The sequence below is a fragment of the Mustela lutreola genome, chromosome 8, assembly GCF_030435805.1.
Source record: "Mustela lutreola isolate mMusLut2 chromosome 8, mMusLut2.pri, whole genome shotgun sequence".
Lineage (NCBI taxonomy): Eukaryota > Metazoa > Chordata > Mammalia > Carnivora > Mustelidae > Mustela > Mustela lutreola.
Genome location: NC_081297.1, coordinates 98780505 through 98802538, shown reverse-complemented (window position 1 = coordinate 98802538; position 22034 = coordinate 98780505). Strand labels below are relative to the sequence as shown.

General features: G+C 42.5%; 1 protein-coding gene across 2 annotated transcripts in view; it reads left to right on the top strand.

Moving 5' to 3' along the window:
- Nucleotides 1-21295, top strand: part of A2ML1 (alpha-2-macroglobulin like 1) — a 67522-nt gene extending 46227 nt beyond the window's left edge. The window contains exons 18-36 of one of the 2 annotated variants that reach the window (XM_059186210.1): nt 104-224; nt 1007-1235; nt 1366-1492; nt 2847-2968; nt 3657-3708; nt 4083-4166; nt 5784-5960; nt 6118-6199; nt 6551-6707; nt 8670-8744; nt 8921-9083; nt 10710-10924; nt 14108-14323; nt 14488-14612; nt 14750-14840; nt 15136-15204; nt 16301-16403; nt 16816-16857; nt 18988-21295. In XM_059186210.1, coding sequence (XP_059042193.1) covers nt 104-224; nt 1007-1235; nt 1366-1492; nt 2847-2968; nt 3657-3708; nt 4083-4166; nt 5784-5960; nt 6118-6199; nt 6551-6707; nt 8670-8744; nt 8921-9083; nt 10710-10924; nt 14108-14323; nt 14488-14612; nt 14750-14840; nt 15136-15204; nt 16301-16403; nt 16816-16856 — 2249 coding nt within the window. In that variant the 3' untranslated portion in view covers nt 16857; nt 18988-21295. Of the gene's footprint in view, nt 1-103; nt 225-1006; nt 1236-1365; nt 1493-2846; nt 2969-3656; nt 3709-4082; nt 4167-5783; nt 5961-6117; nt 6200-6550; nt 6708-8669; nt 8745-8920; nt 9084-10709; nt 10925-14107; nt 14324-14487; nt 14613-14749; nt 14841-15135; nt 15205-16300; nt 16404-16815; nt 16858-18987 lie in introns of those variants that run through there. The other variant, XR_009356791.1, reaches the window with a different exon arrangement.
- The last annotated feature ends 739 nt before the right edge of the window (nt 21296-22034 follow it).

Sequence of the window (22034 nt, the reverse complement as noted above, 5' to 3'; positions counted from 1 at the left end):
TTCTCAGTAGTAGTCCCTCTGCTTCAATTTGTCTTACAACGGAAGTCTTCTGTCCACCACCAGCACCCCCTCCCACCAATTCCCTTATTCTTGCTCTCCTTAGTGAATTATGATATTGGTGAAGCGAGTTTTGGGTCATCATCACCTTCATCACTTCAGTCACAGGACTCTCAGGTCCGCCAGTACTTCCCAGAGACTTGGCTCTGGGATCTGTTTCCTATCGGGTAAGTGATGCCTCAAAGGTAGGTACAGTAAGACTGTACAGTGGGGATTCAGCAGTAAACTCAGACTCAGATAATTCTTTTTTTTTTTCCCGATGCGGGACTCGATCCCAGGACCCTGAGATCATGACCCGAGCCAAAGGCAGCGGCTTAACCCACTGAGCCACCCAGGTGCCCCAGACTCAGATAATTCTTAATGAATCTCAGTCTCAAGTCAAGAGAGTTTAATGGGGACATGGGAACTTTCCTTTTTCCTGAATTCTTAGGCAAACACAGGCAATCCCTCAAAACGAACTCACATGTCTCCACATTTACACAGTGCAGACAGGGCATTCGGAGTCCACATCCAACAGATGGAAAGGCACATGTTGACATCAGTTCCTGCCCACTGCTTACCTGCTCATTTTGACAAGCCAGAAGAATGGCACATGAAAAGATGCTTAAAATCACTAACCATCAGAGAAAGGGCAGTCAAAACTCCAGTGAGATATCCCCTCACAGGTTCAGAGGGCACTGACCGCTTAAGCTGTATTTGCACACATGACCCCCTACTCTCACTCACCCATTCACATCCCCAGACACCACCTCTTTCTCCCATATTCATACATCATCACTCACCTGAACATTCACACTCTGAGATTAGCACGTTCCTCAGTTCAGTTGCCTTTTTACCCCACCCCTCACAACAACAACAACAATAACAATGACTTCTGTAGGTAAATTTATAGCTTAATTCACAATACTCTCCTGATGTGTGCCTCACCTGGGCTCTCGTGTTCTCACAGTGACTCTGGGAAGGAGGCTATCCATGTCACGGTTCCCGATACCATCACTGAGTGGAAGGCCATGACTTTCTGTACCTCCCAGTCCAGAGGCTTTGGTCTTTCACCTACTGTTGGACTGACTGCTTTCAAGCCATTCTTTGTTAAGCTGACTCTCCCTTACTCAGTAGTTCGTGGGGAATCCTTTCGCCTTACTGCCACCATCTTCAATTATCTGAAGGACTGCATCAGGGTAAGAGTTGGAGGTACAGGAAGCAGATGTCCCTGGGAGAGAGGTGGGGTGTGCCTCCACCCCCATATTTTTCGAAGCCTCTGTGTGTTGTTTCCTGTATTCAGACCTTTTATTTCTTAAACATCTGCAGGTTGAGACTAACCTGGGTACATCAGATAAGTACCAGGTGGAATCATGGACAGATTCTCAGGGCTCCAGCTGTCTCTGTGCTGATGAAGCAAAAAGCTATCACTGGAATATCACTGCTATCAAGTTAGGTAAGAGAAGGAAGCAGTAGAGGAGCAAGGAAAACACAGAGCAAAAGCTCAATGATTGAGAACTCTCTCCTTTCCTCTCCTGCATTTGCTTTATTCTCTTGTTCTTTCTCATTTTATTTGCCTCTATTTTTTTTCCCTCTTAAGTCTATGCCACAAAAAAATAAGAAAATGCTCTTTGATGGATGACCAAAAAATTATCCAAATGGGACAATTTTGAATGTGAAAAGGGGGGCTTTTAATATTTATGCCAGGACAAGGGATATATAGTAATGTTACTTATCAAATAGTTACTATGGGCCAGCTGCTATTCTAACTGCTTGACATGTGGTGACTCATTTAATCATCACAGTATCACTTAGATGTCATTTGCTCTTAGGATAAAACCCTGGCAACTGAAAGTATGGTCTTCAGATGAATAGTTATCTACTGCTGCTTAACAAATCACCCTAAAACTTTAGAGGCTTGGGGCACCTGGGTAGCTTGGTCAGTTAAGTGTCTGCTTTGGGCTTAGGTCAGATCTTGGGCTTCTGGGATGGGGCCCCACTCATGCTCTCTCTCTAAGAAATAAATAAAATCCTAAAAAAATAAAACAAAACAAAAACACAAAAAAACTCCCAACAACTTAGAGGCTTAAAAGAACAAACATTTCTGATCACACAGTTTCCTTGGGCCAGTAATGCAGGTGCAGAGCATAGCAGGGTGCCTCTGGTTCAAGGTCTGTCATGAAATACAAGTCACGCTGTCAGCAAGGCTGTGTCTTTACCTGGAGACTCGACTGGGAGAAGATCCACTTCCACGCTCCTCCCAAAGCCTCTGTCCCTCACAGGCTGTAGTTCTGGGCCTCAGCTGTGGGCTAGGGGCCTCCCTCAGTATCTTACCACATGAGTCTTTCCACTGGGCTGCCTCAGGACAGGACAGCTGGCTTCCTGCAGAGCAAGGGGCCCAAGATAAAGAGTGTGCCTGACACAGGAGCTATACCCTTTTTGTAACCTAGTCCCAGAGTGGCATCTCATTGCTTCTGCCCTAGCCACCTCATTAGAAGTGAGTTGCTTAGTCCAGCCCCCACTCTGAGAGGAGCTTATACAACAATGTAGATATTGGGAAGCAGGGATCACTGGGGGTCCTTACAGGCTGCCTGCCACACTGGACCAGCATTATTGACGTTACCTAAAAACTTGTTCGAAATGTGAATATAGGCTCCACCCCAGATGAACTGAATCAGTTTGTATTCTAACAAGATCTGTAGGTCTTCGCATGTTGTTAAGTTTAAGAAGCCCTGGTCTAAATGGGAAGAGGCCTCATCGGTACGTCTGGCAATAGGGCTAATGCCTTCCTTTCCCCTTCTTTCTTCCAGGTCACGTGAACTTTACCATCACTACTAAGATTCTGGACAGCAATGAACTCTGTGGGGGGCAAAAGGGGTTTGTTCCAGCAAAGGGCCAGAGTGACACACTCATCAAACCAGTTCTGGTCAAGGTGAGTTTTCTGTCCCTTCCCTTCCCCATTCTTCTTTCCTTTTTTTTTTTTTTTTTCCCCTCCCTCCCTTCCTTCTTTTCTTTCTTTCTTCTTTTCCTTCCTTCTTTCTTCCTTCCTCTTTCTTTCTTTCTTTCTGTGAGATTTTTGTAGACCTAGCTTTGGAGGTAGCAGTCAGCCCAGCAATGTTCTATGTGTCCAGCCATACAGTTAGTCTTTCACAGCTGTCTGACTCCAGCTTCAATCAATCAGCTTACCTTCCTTATTCTGTGGCCCCTTTCTGCCTTTAATTATTTGCTTAACCCATTCCAATGCTCTGTGAAAGTGCCTAATACAGTACCTGGTATACTCAATGAATGTTAGTTTCTCTTATTAAGATCTCTAATATCATTATTAACTGCTTTTTTATCCCACTATGAGCCCCATTGTCAATCCTGCCTCTTAGGAGTTTCCTAAACTTGTCCTTAGCTCTAGCCCTTGCCCAGAAAGAATTTTATTGATAGACCCATTCCTGCATTGAAGTGTAGTTCTTGGGAGCTTCAAGGAGAAAGTATATCCTCTCCAGTTCTGAGAAGCCTGGGGGCACAGGGAGGGCCTCTTCTCCCCATTTCCCTTCCCGTTTGCTGTTCCTTCAGTGCCATCTGCCCTGACATTCATCTTCACTGTTTCCCCCACTATGTCTCCATGTCAGCCAGAGGGAGTCCTTGTGGAGAAGACATACAGCTCACTACTTTGCCCAAAAGGTGGGTGAATGCAGACAAGGGTTGGTACTGAGAATTCCTGGCAGCAACAGGAGCTATTTGTAGGCCAAGAGAGGAATATATAGGACAAGAAGGGATAGGAGAGGTGCTGTCTGGGGTGCTGTCCCTAATAGGGCCAATTAGCTGAGAGACAGGGTAAAGAAGAAAAAATGTGCAATGCATTCTTGGGGGTTTTTTTTGGAATTTACTTTCAGCAGAGAACAATATTAACAGGTTAAAAAAAAAATTGTCTCCAACCCACAGAAAGCACTGGCTACAGAAAACCCTGGATCACAGAAAGTTTTTTCTAAAGTTTGGGTTTTGAACTCGCTCTATTTCCACTTTCCCTACTTTCACCTTTTCTCTGCCTTTCACAGGACAAGTGGCTTCAGAATCCATCTCGCTGGAGCTCCCTGCAGATGTTGTTCCTGATTCAAGCAAGGCTTATGTTACGGTTCTGGGTAAATAGCCAGGGATTCTTGCTCAAAAGAAACAAAACAAAAACAAACAAAAAAAATGGGGCTGAAATTTGCCAAAGCATGGAGTGGGTTGGGGCATGTGGACCAATCTGAAGGAAGGCATGTGACAGAAGAACTTATTTTGTATAGTTGGTATATACACCGTATAGGTAACAGCACTCATGGGATTAGATGTATATGAGAGTCAAAAACAGGAAGGAGTCTGGACAGGAGAAAGTTAAAGGTCAACAAAGCTCCATATGTATTTAGGCTAGGTGGTCTATAAATTGAGGGGAGAAGAAACACAGTGTTTATAGCAGCCACTTAGAAAGTGAGGAATTTATGTATCTGAGTATAGTTAGGGAAGATAAAAGCATATTTATACAGAAGGGACACTTCACTCTTCTGGGCAAGGAGGGGAACTGAGTAGAAAAGACTGAGCTTGTAAATCATACAAAACTGGGCCGGGATTGTGCCATTTAATAGCCAGGTGACCTTGAATAAATAAGTGAACAATTCTCATCCTTTTTTTCCCCTTCCTCAAGACACTGATGATAGGGGCGCCTGGGTGGCTCAGTGGATTAAGTCTCTGCCTTCGGCTCAGGTCATGGTCTCAGGATCCTGGGATCGAGCCCCACATAGGGCTCTCTGCTCAGCAGGAGCCTGTTTCCCCTTCTCTCTCTCTGCCTGCTTCTCTGCCTACTTGTAATTTCTGTCTGTCAAATAAATAAAATCTTTAAAAAAAAAAAAAGACACTGATGATAATCTACCTCTCAGGACTGGTGTCAAAATTAAATATAAAGTTTCCATCATAATATCTAGCAGGTAGTAGGAGCCCTGGACATGTTAGGTTATTTCTTTATTCTTAGTCCCTACCGAGATCCCTTCCAGGTTAAAATTTCTCTGTTTGGACTCTATTTGAATCTTATTTGTTGTTTATCAGACATCTTATTGTAGTATAGCTCACTGTCTATGTCTGTCTTTCAAACTGCCTTGAGGGTAAGGGCCATGTCCTAGTATAGTTCCTGCCAAATAGTTTACCTTCAGTACCTATTTATAGATTTAAACTGAACTTGATGCTGAAAGTACCAATCTTAATGGGCCGCTTATGTCAGGCTTACTGGTTTATAAAATAAATATATGAATGAGTCAGTAGCTATCCCTGGAAAACAGTGTCAGGAGTGTGTATGGTTGGGGGGAACGTGGCACTTTGGAGGATAATGTATTTATAGGCAGTGGAGGACTTTAGAGATTGAGTCTGAGGATGGCGGGTTTTGTTAGGTCACTCACCAGCTCCACTGACATACCTTCTTAAAAGTCCTGAACTCCCTTCAGTAGCCTGTGTACCTCTCTCTGCACTCCGGCACCATGTATGAACCCAGTATTATAGTGCTATATTGCAATTGTTTGTAAGGAATTTTACCGCAATGTTCTGTCATTGTTTGCCCCTCTGATTATGATCCTTTGAGGTAAAGATTGTATTTGACTTATTGTCTCCCAGGCACAGTGTAGGTGCTCAACTAAATGGTTGCTGATACATGTTTGTTAAATGAATGACAGTAACTCACAAAGGCTCCTTTTTCTCTCTACCATCACCTTCTCTCTCCTTTTGGATTTCAGGAGACATTATGAGCACAGCCCTACAGAACCTAGACAATCTGGTGCAGATGCCAAGCGGCTGTGGGGAGCAGAACATGGTCTTGTTTGCTCCTATAATCTATGTCTTGCAGTATCTGGAGAAGGCAAAGCTGCTGACAAAGGAAATCAGGTCTCGGGCAGTGGGTTTCTTGAATCTAGGTGAGTTGGTTCGATCTTTTCTTCTTGGACACATTCTCTAAACCTTAATGCTAGTTTAATAAGACACAGGGGAATTTCCCCTGAAGTGCCCCGCACCCTTGAAAGCCATGTTTTTTGAAGTCGTCTCTGTGATTTAACATCATACCTGGCTTCCCAGGGTACCAGAAGGAGCTAATGTACAAACGTAGAGACGGCTCATACAGTGCCTTTGGGGAAGAGGATGGAGATGGAAACACATGGTAATATTGCCCAGTTCTCAATGTACCCCAGTGCATAATTCCTGGAACTATGGAACTATTTCTCTACCACTCCTCTTAACCCTATTCTTTTTCTATCCATCCTCTCTACCTCTTTAATATTGTTTATTTCAGCCTCACATATGGTCAAGCCCCTCACCCTTCTTCCTGACCTTGTACCTTCCCAGTTCATGTCCCCATTGATGCCCATCAGTACCTCCCTTTTCTAGGCTCCTATGGTCTTATGCTTCCTTAATCCCCTTCTGGAACCCTGTCCCAAAATAAGCTATCGAACTATTGTACCCTTGCTAGGAAATCCCCCTTCATGCCACACTTTCCTCTTTACCCATATAGGCTGACAGCGTTTGTCACCAAATGCTTTGGCCAAGCTCAAGAATTCATCTTCATTGATGACAGTAATATCCAGGATGCTCTCAACTGGCTGGCAGGAAAGCAGCTCCCCAGAGGTTGCTACGCCAATGTGGGAAGGCTCATTCACACAGCTATGAAGGTGCAAACCACAACACCACCACCCCCTCACCCCACCCCCTTCCCCGCCCAGCCTTCAGCCCACTACCTGTCTGGGAGGAATTTGCATTTCTTTTCTTTTCTTTTTTTAAGATTTTATTTATTTATTTATTTGACAGACAGAGATCACAAGTAGGAAGAGAGGCAGGCAGAGAGAGAGGAGGAAGCAGGCTCCCTGCTGATCCCAGGACCCTGGGATCATGACCTGAGCTGAAGGCAGAGGCTTTAACCCACTGAGCCACCCAGGCGCCCCGGAATTTGCATTTCTGACTGAGCAGAATCAAAAGAGCATAAGCCCGGGAAGCAGCGTTCTTCAGGTCTCAGCCCTGGCTCCAGATGACTTTGGTCAACCAGTCTGAGACTCAGCTTCCCTATCTGTAGAATGGGAATATGTACTGGCAAGTGGCTCCCATGGTGTGGTCCTCAGATCAGCCACATCAGCAGCACCTGAGAATTTGTTTGAAATGCAAATTCCAGTCCTACCTTGAACCTACTCTGGGAAGCTCTGGGAGTGTGGGTCAGCAATTTTGTACTTTTAACCAGCCCTTGAGCAGTCTTTTTCAAATGTGTGTATTTGTGTGTATGTGTACTGCTTTTGGAATCAGGAAGACTGATTTATGTGATAATAAAGCAAGAACTATATAATCAGGAACATACACTTAGTAACTACTATGTCTCCATTGAAAAAATTCACAATATAAAAATACAAATAAATACACGTGCAGTGTTAACCAGCCCTTGAAGTGGTTCTGATATTCGTGGAAGTGTGAGAACCACTGGACTAGAATTTCTCTGAAAGTTCTTTCTAGAGGTTTTTTTTACTATTTCCCTAAATCTGCAGCAAGGCCATCTGCTCTGGTGAAGACTGATAGGCGGCCCAGTATTTTTTGTAAGAGGTTTACTATTCTAAGCACTTTGTTTTTTTGATATTATTTAATGTTTACAACAAATTAATGAGCTAGCTGCTGGTATACCATTATTAATCCCATTTTACAGAGAGAGAAACTAAGGAGCAGAGATTAAGTGAATTGCCCAAGGTGAATGCTAATGGATGGTAGGACTGTCCTTTGAACCACAGCCACTGGCCTCCAGAGGCACTGCTCTGGTCTGTTCGCTACATTGCCCTTGCCCCTTCCTAAACACAAGATGAGGTGTGGATGCGTCTAGAGAATTTGTTCAATTCAGAATATGCCCAGTGGAAGAAAGATCTGTGGGTATGTTGCTTGAGAAATCATTGACAGTGCTGTTCCAGGGCCTGGATTAAAAATCTTGGGCATTAAAAAAAAAGTCTCTGTATAGGATTCACTGGTTTTCCTTATGTAGGATTTTATCAGTGCCCCTGAGGCTCTCTCCTCTTATGCACTGTGTGAAGTACACGTGGGAGGAGCCCAAGCCAGGGCCAGACCCTAAGATCCCAGAGATCCTTCCTCTTCCTTTCTTACCAGACCTGGCCAGTCTTTTAAAAAACCCATCCCCTGCGTAGCAAGGGCAGTGGTGTAGTGCGGGAACTCCATAACTAAACTCCCTGCGTTCAAATCCTAGTCCTGCTGCTTATTAGCTGTGTAATCTCAAGCAAGCCTTTAACCTTTTGAGTGGTTTTTTTTTCTTTATGTAATAAATGAGGGTAACAATTTAAATTAGCTGTTTTTAAAAACTTGCTAATATCTTTCTGTGAAAGACATTAAACAAGGCAAATGTCACCTAGTCTCTCCTGGAGAAGAGGGTGGGCCTTTTTCTTCTTGAGAGGATGTCCATTTGAGGAGACTCAGATTGAGTAAGAAGCTGAGAATAAGAGATTGTCTCCCTATCCCCTGGGCTGTGTTTGTTTGCTTGTTTGTTTAAGTAATCCACCCATTCGGAGGGGATGCCTTTTTGCAAATTGCACACAATTCTCACATAGGCCGTGCTGGTGGCTGCCCTGACCCGTCTCCCTGTCACCCTCTAGGGCGGCGTTGATGATGAGATTTCCTTGACTGAGTACATCACAGCGGCATTGCTGGAGATGGGAATGACCACACATGTGAGTGTCTCTAGCTCCTCCTCTTTATATCCTTATTGTGCCTAGTTCTAGAGGAATTCACCTACTTTTAATCCCTGTTCACCCTTGTAAACTCAAAAAGGATATGACGATTCTCTCATTGCTTTCCATTTTCCAAGGAATGCCTTATCAGTTCGGTTCTTCATCTTACTTTCCAGGACCCGAGGGTGAGTCAGGGTCTGCAGTGCCTCAAAGGTTCAGTTTTCTCCACTACCAGCCTCTACGCACAGGCCCTCCTAGCTTATACATTCTCTCTGGCTGGGGAGATGGACATCAGAGACATTCTCCTTGAAAAGTTAGACCAGCAGGCTATCATCTCAGGTATGTTGACTGGGTTGGGAGTTTTTTTGAAATTATGAAAATATGTTCTGAGTTACCTGTAGTTTTTCTCAGTCCCCATAGTCCCACATATATTCTATCATATATAAGATTCCTTTTAGGAAGAGTTGTAACGTCATTAAATCATTGTTGAGAGTTTTGTGAGAAAACCCATGGAAGTCCTTAAAAGGTATTTTTTTGTTTTGTTTTGTTATTTTAAAGATTTATTTATTTATTTATTTGACAGAGAGATCACAAGTAGGCAGAGCAGCAGGCAGAGAGAGGGGGAAGCAGGCTCCCTGCTGAGCAGAGAGCCCGATTCGGGGGCTCTATCCCAGAACCCTGAGATCATGACCTGAGCCAGAGGCAGAGGCTTAAGTCACTGAGCCACCCAGGTACCCCAAAAGGTATTATTATACTTTTAGCACGAAGAGGAAAGAGACAGTGGAAGCTAGTCAGAAGACCTGGGCATTGTAAAATCACCCCTTTGTAGGTCTCTAACAGTTCCTTGGTATGAGATCACTGAAGTTGACTGGGTAAGAGTTAAACTTGAGACTTTTTTTTAGAGAGGCATGGGGAGGGGGAGAAGGTGAGAGAGAGAGAGAATGTTAAGCAAGCTCCACACCCATTAAGTTAAGGGTCCTACTCTTTTTTTTTTTTTTTTTAATTTTATTTATTTATCTGTCAGAGAGAGAGAGCACAAGCAGGCAGAGTGGCAGGCAGAGGGAAAAGAAGGCCCCCTGCTGAGCAAGGAGCCCTATGTGGGGTTTGATCCCAGGACCCTGGGATGAATGACCTGAGCCAAAGGCAGACGCTTAACTGACTGAGCCACCCAGGCAACCCAGTGGTCCTACTCTTGGTTTCAGCTCAAGTCATGACCTCAGGGTTGTGAGATGGAGCCTGTGTCAGGCTCTGTGCTTAACGGGAACTCTGCTTGGGATTCTCTCTTTCCTCACTCTGCCCCATCCCCAATGAGGGCACACACTCTCTCTCTCTTTCTAAAATAAATAAATAAATCTTTTAAAAAAATGTTAAACTTTTGATTAGATTAAAGAAAGCCTAGGGGCACCTGGGTGGCTCAGTGGGTTAAAGCCTCTGCCTTCGGCTCAGGTCATGATCCCAGGGTCCTGAGATCGAGCCCCACGTCGGGCTCTCTGCTCAGCAGGGAGCCTGCTTTCTCCTCTCTCTCTGCCTACTTGTGATTTCTGTCTCTCAAATAAATAAATAAAAATCTTTAAGAAAGCCTAAAAAATTAAACTTAAAATTCTATAAGCCAAAAAACTGCCCCCAGACACATAAGATTCTTATATGTTTCTACTTGCCTGTCTCCACTAGCATGAGAATTTATAAATTAGTAAATGTGGTTTTCATGTAATTGGTGGAAGCATTTATTGATAGTGTTAGTTTCATCTTGGGGAAGGATGTATGGCTGTACATCCACACTTAGGTACACACATCCCTACGTAAACATTATGGCTAATATATCAGAAGATACTAAGAAATATGTTTTTCTAACTCATGTTTCATTTTTGGTTGGTACTTGCTCTGCTCTAAGATACAACATTTACAAATTGAATATGAGAAATCATTACCTTCTAAGACCTTCCTAATTGTGCTGCTTTCCCATAGGAGAGTCCATTCACTGGAGCCCAAAGCCTGCTCTGTCCCTGGATGCCAGACCTTGGTCTCAGCCTGAGGCTGTAGATGTGGAACTGACAGCATATGTCCTACTGGCCCAGCTTAGCAAAGCCAGCTTGATTCAAAAGGAGATCGCCAAGGCCACTGCCATAGTGGCTTGGTTGGCCAAGCAACGTAATGCATATGGAGGCTTCTCTTCTACTCAGGTAAATAGCCTGCTCTCCAACTGCCACTTTTCAGGTACTATTAGGTCCTGTGTAGAGATAAGAAAAAACAACAACAATAAGAACAACAACAAAAAACCAAAGCTGTTGCCCTTGACTTCTAGGTCAAGGGACTTAGAATTCTATAGGGAGGGAGAAAAGCATGTGAAAAAGATACAGGATTCATAACATTGGGTCATGTGAACACATACATAGTACTATATGCATTTAATGCTCTTTCTCTTTTTAGAGTATGAAACGTCATGAGATCAATGTTTTACCACATGTGAATAAGACATATATAATTATAGCTAAATTATAAATTAACAGATTAAAAGCCAATTATGGGATTAGAAACATAAAAGCAAGGTTCCTTCCTTCTACTTCCTTCTACTATTGAATGTATTGGGAAGCCAATAAGATATATAATCTTTACTCTTAAAGAAGTTTACGAACTAGGGGGTGCCTGGGTGGTTCAGCAATTGAATGTCTGCCTTTGGCTCTGGTGATGCTTCTGGGGCCCAGGGATCAAGCCCCCCATTGGGCTCCCTGCTCAACGGGCAGGCTACTTTGCCCTCTCCTGCTCCCCCTGCTTGTGCTTTCTCTCTCTCTCTCTCACTGTGTGTCAATAAAGAAATAAAATCTTTAAAAAAATTAAAAGTTTAAAAACTAGAACTAAAGTTAGGAAAAGTTCTATAATTACAGAGCAGGATTTGGTTATATAACATAAGATACAAAAGGTACAAAACAACACATTTCAAAAGGGAAAGAGAGCTTCCATAAACTTGAAGGATAAGAGAGGTCTTCAGGGGCATGGCATTTGAGATAGATCTAGAAGGCTATGTAGCGATGCCTGGCTGGCTCAGTCAGTAGATCATGTGACTCTTGTCCTTGGGGTTGTGAGTTCAAGCCCCACATTGGGTGAAGAACCTACTTAAAAAATAGATTAAAGGGGCGCCTGGGTGGCTCAGTGGGTTAAAGCCTCTGCCTTCGGCTTGGGTCATGATCCCAGGGTCCTGGGATCAAGCCCCACATCGTGCTCTCTGCTCAGCAGGAAGCCTGCTTCCTCCTCTCTGCCTGCCTTTCTGCTTACTTGTGATCTCTGTCTTTCAAATAAATAAATAAATAATCTTAAAAAAAATAGATTAAAAAAATAGATAGGTAAAATAAAAGGGTATGTATGATTTTGAGACAGAACTATTGAAAGGAAGGGGAAATGGCTTGTGCAAGACAACAGTTTGCAAAAGTCCAGAATGACCTGGGGAAACTGGGTTAGCTAAAGCATAATGGGACTTCAGTTTAGAATGTTAAAGCAGTTTTATACCAAGGGGGCCCTTTCATATCAGACACAAGATTTTACCCAATTCTGAGGAGCTATTAACTTTTTTTACCTTGTTTCAAAGAGAATGACCTGTTATTGGTGTAGGGGGTGATTTAGTGGAGGTAGACACTGGATTTGAAGCGATAAGGACACTACTTCATTTGCCCAGGTTAGGGGTAAGGAGAAATTGAATTAGTAGGATGGCAGTAAGGGAAGAAGGGGTAGAACTGCATGATAAATTTGAATAGTGTCATAAAAATTATCTTAAATGATCATAAAGAGTGTAGTCATTAATTTATTTTTTCTTCAAATGGTATCAATTTCTAATTCACTGAGAAAACAAAATAATCAAAAAAACCACATTTCTTATTTTTGTAAACATTATATTCTGACTTGTTGAAACTAGGGAGTTTCACTGAGGATATAACATGTAGATTAGACCTGGAAACAGAATAGATTTTAATTGATACAATGTTTGGTAAAGATGTTAAGAGCACTGAGCTTGAATATGATAAAGACTTAAGTGGAATTTTTAAAAAATTCTGTGGGAGGCACCTGGGTTACTCAGTTGGTTGAGCATCTGCCTTCAGCTTGGGTCATGGTCCCAGGGTTTTGGGATTGAGCCCCCCATAGGGCTCCCAGCTCCGTAGGAAACCGGTTTCTCCCTCTCCCTCTGTCTGCTGTTCCCCTGCTTGTATACTCTCTCTCTGTCTCAAATAAATAAATAAAATCTTAAAAATAAAATAAAATTAAAAATAAGTAAGAAATTATATGGTACCCTACTTCCTTACTTCAAGGAAATTTTTAGCCAAAGATCAGGAAGGACTTTCTTCTTCTTGCTGAGCCCTAAATAATTATGATATACAATTTTAGAAAGCAATGGGTAAGATGTTTAGAAAACTCAGTGACACATATGTCAAAATTGTTTTTCAATAAAGTCCTTAGCTATTACAAGAAGTCACATATCACCCACATGGGTTTTTCAGCTAATGATGAGGTCTCATTTTTTTAATTGTTTTCACATATTCGAGCAATAAGGACCTCCTTGGACCCTGTTCACAGAGAGTAGACAAAAAGTTGTTTGTCTATGGTTAACTGCACAGGTTTTACTGATTCCCAGCTTCCCTAGGGAAGGTCCCCAGTGACCTATCTTTCCATTTTTATATGACAGTATGATGTCTCTTTAATTTGGGAGAGGAAGAAGTGAGGTTCCTTGATTCTGTGGGTACTACACAAGCATGTAGATATACTTGTATCAGTAAAATACAATTTTCTGAACATCTCTTTCTTTTTTGTCTTTCCTTTTGTTGTAATGTATATAAATCATGTTTTCAGAATGGAGAAGTCCCAAGTACACAGTGTCATGCTCTCTTAGTGGCAGTTTATCTGTCTTATGCCCAGATGAAGAAAAGATTGTCACATGGCACAGGGCTTGCAAGAAAGGATCCCAGCTGTGCCACAGAAGATCATTGCACAGCTAAATAACTTCAAAGAATGTACAGTTTTTAGAGCTATCATGTCATTGCTCTTTCCTCTCCAAATAAGGAAACTACAAAATATATACTGAACAGTTATCCACTGGCTTCTAACCCTAGCTCATTCTGAAGCTAGGCTTGGTTGAATATGAATATGAGATTAGCCTAGTGACCTATAGACGTTTAATACTGGCTTGATGGCAATTTTCTCTACAGGCAAGATATGATCTCTATGTCAGCTTCCGCAGCATTGGTGACTGTGGTTCTTAGTTACTTAGAGCAGGTTTTGTCCATGCTGGGGAACAGCAACCAGATGTGTAGGGTATAGGGTTGTTTGAGGTTAATACCAGTGGCTCGATTCATAAGCATATACTTGGTTGTTTTCTTAAGGACACTGTAGTTGCTCTCCAAGCTCTTGCCAAATATGCCACTACTGCCTATGTGTCATCTGAGGAGGTCAGCCTGGCTGTAACATCCACTGAGGATTTCCAGCACGATTTCAACATTCAGGCTGCCAACCGGTTGGTACTTCAACAGGAGAATCTGCCCAATGTCCCTGGGGTGTACACTTTGGAGGCCTCAGGCCAGGGCTGCGTTTATGTGCAGGTAAGCAGTGGTCCAGGAGAACAAGCATGCATTGGGAAGGAGAACCTGAGGACGACTTTGCCTCCAGTAGAACCTTTTCTCTATCTTACTTGTAAAGGAAATAGTTTGGACTGTGCGTAAAGTTCTTCCCAACTCTGATTTGGTTCTCTATTTCTCCCTACTAGACGGTGCTGAAATACCATATTCCCCCTCCTAAATTTGCGGACACCTTTAGTCTTAGTGTGGAAATGGGAAAAGCTAGATGTGAGCGAGCTACTTCTCGATCCTTGACACTTACTGTGCATACCAGGTGAGAAGAGCTGAGCTGGTGGTGGGGGCACCTGGATTACAGAAACTGAGTGTGTGTGTGTGTGTGTGTTGAGGATATAGAGTATGCTAAGAGGAAACATAACGGTTTCACACTGATGTGTTCCTTTCTGCATTTAGTTATGTGGGCAGTCGCAGCTCTTCCAATATGGTCATTGTCGAAGTGAAGATGCTTTCCGGGTTCAGTCCCATGGAGGGCACCAATCAGTTGGTAAGTCTGTTCTGTTTTCTGCATTTAACTAGCCCCAAGAGGACCCAACACTATCCCTAAAAAGCTGGTGCAGTGGGCGTCACGGTACATACTTACAATCACGACTGCATTGTCTTAGTGGACTACAAAGGTGCATCAGAAATATAAAATGGAAACTGGAATAGTCTTGTTCCTTTTTCTTACCTTCCCACAGTATTTATTATTCCCTTGATCATGAAAGAGCTTTGGGATATTGCCCTAGGTCATTAGGAAGGCTCTGTATCTTCGTCTGTTTTATTTTCCCCTTTTTATTCAGCTTCTCCAACAGCCTCTGGTGAAGAAGGTTGAATCTGGAACTGACGTACTGCATATTTATTTGGAAGAGGTAGGTATTCGGAAATGAACCTAAGAGCTTGCTTGCTTATACAGCTTTGCAACTTCCCTTCTAATCTCTATGTACTAGTGTCACATGCACAGGGAGGAGGGAAAGGAAAGAATGAGATAGAATGAGTCCACAGCCAGAAAATGAATTCTGCCTCCATGCTGGTATTCTATAAAATACTCCTGTTCACCTCCAGGGAGGTACTGCCTAACAGATGTGGAATATGAACTATCTATGTCATTTAAAAATGTGTGGCCAGAATGTGACTATTTTATTTTATTTTATTTTTAAAATATTTTATTTATTTAAATGAATTGAGAGAGAGAGAGAGACAATGAAAAAGAGCATGCGAGAGGAGAAGGTCAGGGAGAAGCAGACTCCCCATGGAGCTGGGAGCCCGATGAGGGACTTGATCCCAGGACTCCAGGATCATGACCTGAGCTGAAGGCAGTTGCTTAACCAACTGAGCCATCCAGGCACCCTAGAATGTGACCTTTTATAAGAAAGTGGTCGGGGAAGGCTTCTCTGAGGAGACGTTATTTGATCAGACTGCAATGAAGAGATAAAGCCAATAGGGAGTATAGAACTGTTGAAATAAAATGAAAGTTTGTTTCTTTGGCCACTTCAGTTAATTTAGTGGAGGAGCCACAGGTTAGAGTAGACCAAGAGCAGAGGGGACCAATTTACTGAAGAGCCAGGGAGCTGTAAGCTCCTAAGAAGAAAGAGTCAGGAAGTCAGCAGAAGCCAGTATCTTTAAGACTAGCATGGGGCAGAAGGGACAGGTAGAAAGGTTTTGGAAAATTTGTGTGAAACGAGAGTCTTTTTTTTTTTTTCCTTTTCTTAAGGGTGGTTTATTTATTTATTTATTTTTAAGAATTTATTTATTTATTTGTCAGACAGAGAGCCTATGTGCACAAGCTTGGGGGGAGAGATAAGGGAGAAGCAGGGAGCCCAGACTGGGGATCATGACCTGAACTGAAAGCAGACACTTAGCTGACTAAGCCACCCAGGCACCCAAGATAAGAGTCTTTTAACCTCCACATAGAGAGTGTTATTTTCACTTTAGTTTTATATGATGTTTTGTCTTTCTTCTCTACAGCTGAGTAAGAAGACTCAGACCTATACCTTCACCATCAGCCAAAGTGTGTTAGTCACTAACCTGAAACCAGCAACCATCACAGTTTATGACTACTATCTCCCAGGTGAGGGCTGAGATCTACTTGTGTCTCCCAACATGTTTCTGCCTCATTCTTCATGACATGGCTCTTTATTTTACAAATAAAGCTTCCCAATCCAAGTGACACATAACTACATTATTCAATCTTCTAAAACATTATAATTTAATTATATATTATTTTTAAATCTTCTGCACTGGGATATTTTATCAGAAATGGTCCATAGACCAAAAGAAACTATACAAACCATTGTTCTTTAAGGACTATTTTGAATGTTTTGCTATGATTAATAATTTACCACAGTATTAGTATTTGGGACTTTCCTGTAATTCTTAATATGCTCATAACCTATAGGGATAAAGTGTAGTTTTCATGAAGTATTTTCTCTTTGAATGCATGAGGCCTGTAACATAATGATACATGTCATTTCATTTTACAGATGAACGGGCAACAGTTCAGTATTCTGACCCCTGTGAATGAGGTAAGGGTGAGCTTTTAGGGTAGGGTGATACTATTCAGAAGTTAAGGGGAACTTCTTCTGAGTTACTGTTACTGTCTTTTGGAAGCTAATTTTTTTTTTTGAAAGATTTTATTTATTTATTTGACAGAGGGACAGTGAGAGAGAACACAAGCAGGGTAAGTGGCAGAGGGCAGGGAGCTTGATGTGGGGCTCCATCCCAGGACCCTGGGATTATGACCTGAGCCGAAGGCAGACACTTAACTTAAAACTGAGCCATGCAGGGGCGTGTGGGTGGCTCAGTGGGTTAAAGCCTCTGCCTTCGGCTCAGGTCAGGATTCCAAGGTCTGGATGGAGCCATGCATCAGGTTCTCTACTCAGCAGGGTTCTGCTTCCCCCCCCCCCCTCTCTGTCTGCCTCTCTGCCTCTTGTGATTGGTCCGTCAAATAAATAAATAAAATCTCTAAACTAGGCTTAAAAAAAAAGAAAAAACCTGAGCCATGCAGGTACCCTGGTAGTTAATTTTTGATAGAAAGTAGGCTTTCGGGGCGCCTGGGTGGCTCAGTGGGTTAAAGCCTCTGCCTTCGGCTCAGGTCATGATCCCAGCGTCCTGGGATCTAGCCCCACATCGGGCTCTCTGCTCAGCAGGTAGCCTGCTTCCTCCTCTCTCTCTGCCTGCCTCTCTGCTTACTTGTAATCTCTGTCTGTCAAATAAATAAATAAAATCTTTAAAAAAAAAAAAAAAGAAAAGAAAGTAGGCTTTCCAGGGCGCCTGGGTGGCTCAGTGGGTTAAAGTCTCTGCCTTCGGCTTGGGTCACGATCCTAGGGTCCTGGGATTGAGCCCCGAATCAGGCTCTCTGCTTGGTAGGGGAACCTGCTTCCACCTCTCTCTCTGCCTGCCTCTGCCTATTTGTGATCTCTGTCTGTCAAATAAATAAATAAAATCTTAAAAAAAAAAAAAAAAAAGAAAGAACTAAAGTAGGCTTTCCTTTTCTTTTTTTTTTTTTTGTCTTGAACTTTTTTCTTTTAAAGTAAACTCTGTACCAAACATAGGGCTCAAACTCACAAGACTCAAGAGTCATGTGCTCTATTGACTGAACCAGGCTGGCACCCTCATTTTTGTCCCAGACTCTGAAAGGAAGAAGAATAATCTCCATAGTTCACACCAGAAAAAGTTAACAGTGGAATTTGTGTGAGGATGTCTATGTGATGATTTTTATTTTATTTTTTATTTTTTTAAAGGTTTTATTTATTTATTTGACAGACAGAGATCACAAGTAGTCAGAGAGGCAGGCAGAGAGAGAGGGAAGCAGGCTCCCTGTTGAGCAGAGAGCCTGATGTGGGGCTGGATCCCAGGATCCTGAGATCATGACCCGAGCCAAAGGCAGAGGCTTAACCCACTGAGCCACCCAGGCGCCCCAGATGATTTTTATTTTTTTATTTTTAAAAAAGATTTATTTATTTTAGAGAGAGAGAGAGACAGACAGAGAAAGCAAGAGTAGGGGGAGGGGTAGAGGGAGAAAGAGAGGAGGAGACTCCCCAGTGAGCATGGAGCCAGATGACACAGCTTGATCTCAAGACCTTGAGATCATGAGCTGACCCAAAGTCAAGAGTCAGATGCTTAACCAACTGAGCCACCCAAGTAGCCATCTATGTGATTTTTAAAAACAATATTTTTTCTGATTAAAATTGATGAATTTTTAAAATTACTTTTACATTCTACATCTTTGTTATATAAAAATGCTAAGGGAAAAGTAAAAATTACCTGATTCTACTCCCATGAGATAACACTATTAATAATTTCAACATGCTTTTGTGAGATTTTTTCTACATAGGAAAAAACAAGGACAAGCCTGGCTGGCTCAGTCAGTAGAACATTGGACTCTTGATGTCAGCACTGTGAGTTCAAGCCCCACGATTGGCATAGAAATAACTTTTAAAAAATAATTAGGGGCGCCTGAGTGGCTCAGTTGTTAAAGCATTTGCCTTTGGTTTGGATCAGGATCCCACGGTCCTGGGATCGAGCTACACATTGGGCTCCCTCCTCAGTGGGAACCCTATTTTTAAAAATTAAAAAATAAATGGATAAGAAAAAGCTTCTCTATACTTGTGAAGATTTTCTGAGTATCATGATTTTTTTTTTCCGTCTCCCAGGATAGAAGTTGGAAAGAGACTGATTTAATCCTCTGTGACATTACTGGACAGCATTCTTCTGCCTCTTAAAGCAAAATACATTCAATCAAATAATGTGCTTTCTGTGACTGACTAGAGAGTGAGTAATAAATGAGCAGGCTTGAACCTCAGCTACTTTCTACTACGTAGACGCATAGACGCCAGAATGAAGGGCTGCGGGAGATGGGGAGGAATATTCACACAAAGAGGAATTACATGGAAAAGCCCACTGGGAGAGGAAATGTGGTTTAGCCACATAGGGGAACTCTCCAGAGGGGATACAGAGGTGATCCACGGAAGATAAAAACATCTTCCTGAGGGTTAAATCTAAGAGAAGATGTAACTTAGGGCTTTGGGAATAGATTAAAAATATTTTTTTCTTTGGAAAGAAAATCTGCGTCCTTGGCCCTGTGCATATTTCTGTGGATACCAAAGGTTCTGTTTGAAGATGATGATCTCCCTTTAACCAAAACTCACATTCTGGCTTCTTCATTAGACCTTTTGACCCAGACATGTCAGAGAATCATATTTACGGATTCAGGTGGGGTCAGAGTAGAGAATCCTAAATAAGGGACTGACTGTGTTCAGCCAGCCAAGCACTGCAGGACAAAACATGATTGATAAAAGACTAGCTGACCAGGATTCCCTATCTCTGCCTTTCTGCATTTCATCCAAGTAGTCCAGCACACTCATGGGTTTGTGTATGTGTGTGTGTGTCTAAAAGTTAGTTTGAGAAAGTAGAGAGAAATTGTACAATACATGTACAATACATGAGAGAGGAAAACCTTTGCTTCTAACCCCTTCTATTCAGTGCCTGGGTCCTGTGAATTAAACTGGCAAAAGACAGATTAGCAGGAGAAAAGATCTATTTGTATGCACCAGGTCACTTCACAGGAAAAAAGTGAAAACCCCAAGAATCAGTTAGGCCTGGGGGCTTATATTATTAGTTTTACAAAGGGTGATGCTGTTGTGGAAGAAATGACAAAACAAAGGAAAAGGGATTTGGGCTTCTAGGTGCAATGACATTGCATGAAAGTAAATAAATAGAGGGGGAAAGGAATAGAAGATTGAGGCTATTTTAGTAAGGTTTACTTGTGCAGATACAAATTAATGCTGACTGGGCACCTGGGTGGCTCATTTGGTTAAGTGTCAGCCTTAGGCTCCTGTCATGATCCTGGGGTCCTGGGATTGAGTCCCACATCAGACTCACTGCTCCATGGGGAGTCTACTCCCTCTCCCTCTGCTCCTTCTCTCTCTCCATCTCATTCACTCACTCTCTTATCAAATCAATAAATAAAATCTTAAAAAAAAATTAATGCTGACTTTCTATCTCCTGTGATAAAGGTTGGTCTCTTCCTGGTATGGGAGAAGGGAGTGGAGACACTCTCACAAAAGGAAATTAATGCTTTGCTTTCAGGCAGAAACGGGGAAGGAGGAAAGCAGAGAGTTCTTCCTGTATCTGCTTCCCGATGTCCCTTTGGTCTCCCCACCTTACCCTTATTTCTCTAGGAACACCAAACTACGTTTAGTTTCCTGTTTCTAATATGTTCTCTGATAATTCTGAAACATGCTTTTTATGCTGCTTGCAAAGCCTCTCCATCTCCACCTCAACCCTGCCTGGAGGACTTTCCTTGGTCCTGTAAGCTATGGCCTGCAAGGTGTGTTTTCTACTCTAGTAAGTCTTCCGCAAGAACTCCTCTCCATTCCTACAGCACTATGTACTTCCTACTGAGGACTTACCAAACTGGGCTCACATTTTCTGTTAGAAACTGCATATTCTGGGTTGCCTGGGTGGCTCAGTCTTAACGATTCTCCCCTTCCCCCTCCCCCTGCTCGTGTTCCCTCTCTCGGTGTCTCTCTCTCTGTCAAATAAGTAAATAAAAATATTTGGGTAAAAAAAGAACCCTGGAGGAACAGCATCCTTTTGCAATCATGCAGATGAAAGCCATATGCTGAAGCTGAGAGAGCAGAAAGATAAAAGGTGTTTGGGTGTCTGATGACATCACGGATCTGTCCTGTTCTTGGACATATTGGATAGGTAATGAAAATAATAAATGGTTTACTTATTTAAAAACTTTTTTTTTTTTAAAGATTTTTTATTTATTTATTTGACAGAGAGAAATCACAAGTAGATGGAGAGGCAGGCAGAGAGAGAGAGAGAGAGAGGGAAGCAGGCTCCCTGCCGAGCAGAGAGCCCGATGCGGGACTCGATCCCAGGACCCTGAGATCATGACCTGAGCCGAAGGCAGCGGCTTAACCCACTGAGCCACCCAGGCGCCCCGAGATTTTATTATTTTTTAAAAGTAATCTCTGCACTGAACATGGGACAGACTTGAGATCAAGAGTCACATGTTCAAACCACTGAAAAAACCAAGTAAATGTAAATGATAAGTGCCTCTTAACTTTCACATTTGATATAAAGTCCACTTGGAATTAATTTTCGCAAATGGTATGAAGTAGGGGACAAAATACATTGTTTTTCTCTATGGATACTCAATTGACTCAGCATCATTTATTGAAACACCATCTTTTCCTTACTACATTGTGGTGTGTTATTTTACTATAGACAAGGTAACCTTACATATGAGAGTTTACTTCTGGATTCTTTTTTCATTGTTTAGTTTGCTTATTCTCACAATAATGTCACCGACATACACATACACATGCACACACACACAATAGCTTTATAATGGTAGTATAGTTTCTAGTTTTGTGATTCTTCTTCAAGATAGCCTTTGCCAGGGGTGCCTGGGTGGCTCAGTGGCTCAGTGGGTTAAAGCCTCTGCCTTTGGCTCAGGTCATGATCCCAGGGTCCTGGAATTGAGCCCTGCATTGGGCTCTCTGCTCAGCAGGGAGCCTGCTTCCCTTTCTCTCTGCCTGCCTCTCTGCCTACTTGTGATCTCTGTCAAATAAATAAAATCTTAAAAAAAAAAAGAAAAAAAAAGATGGCCTTGGCTATTCCCTGGCCTTTGAATTTCCATATGAATTTAAATCAGTTTGTTAATTTCCTCAAAACACCTGCTGGGAAC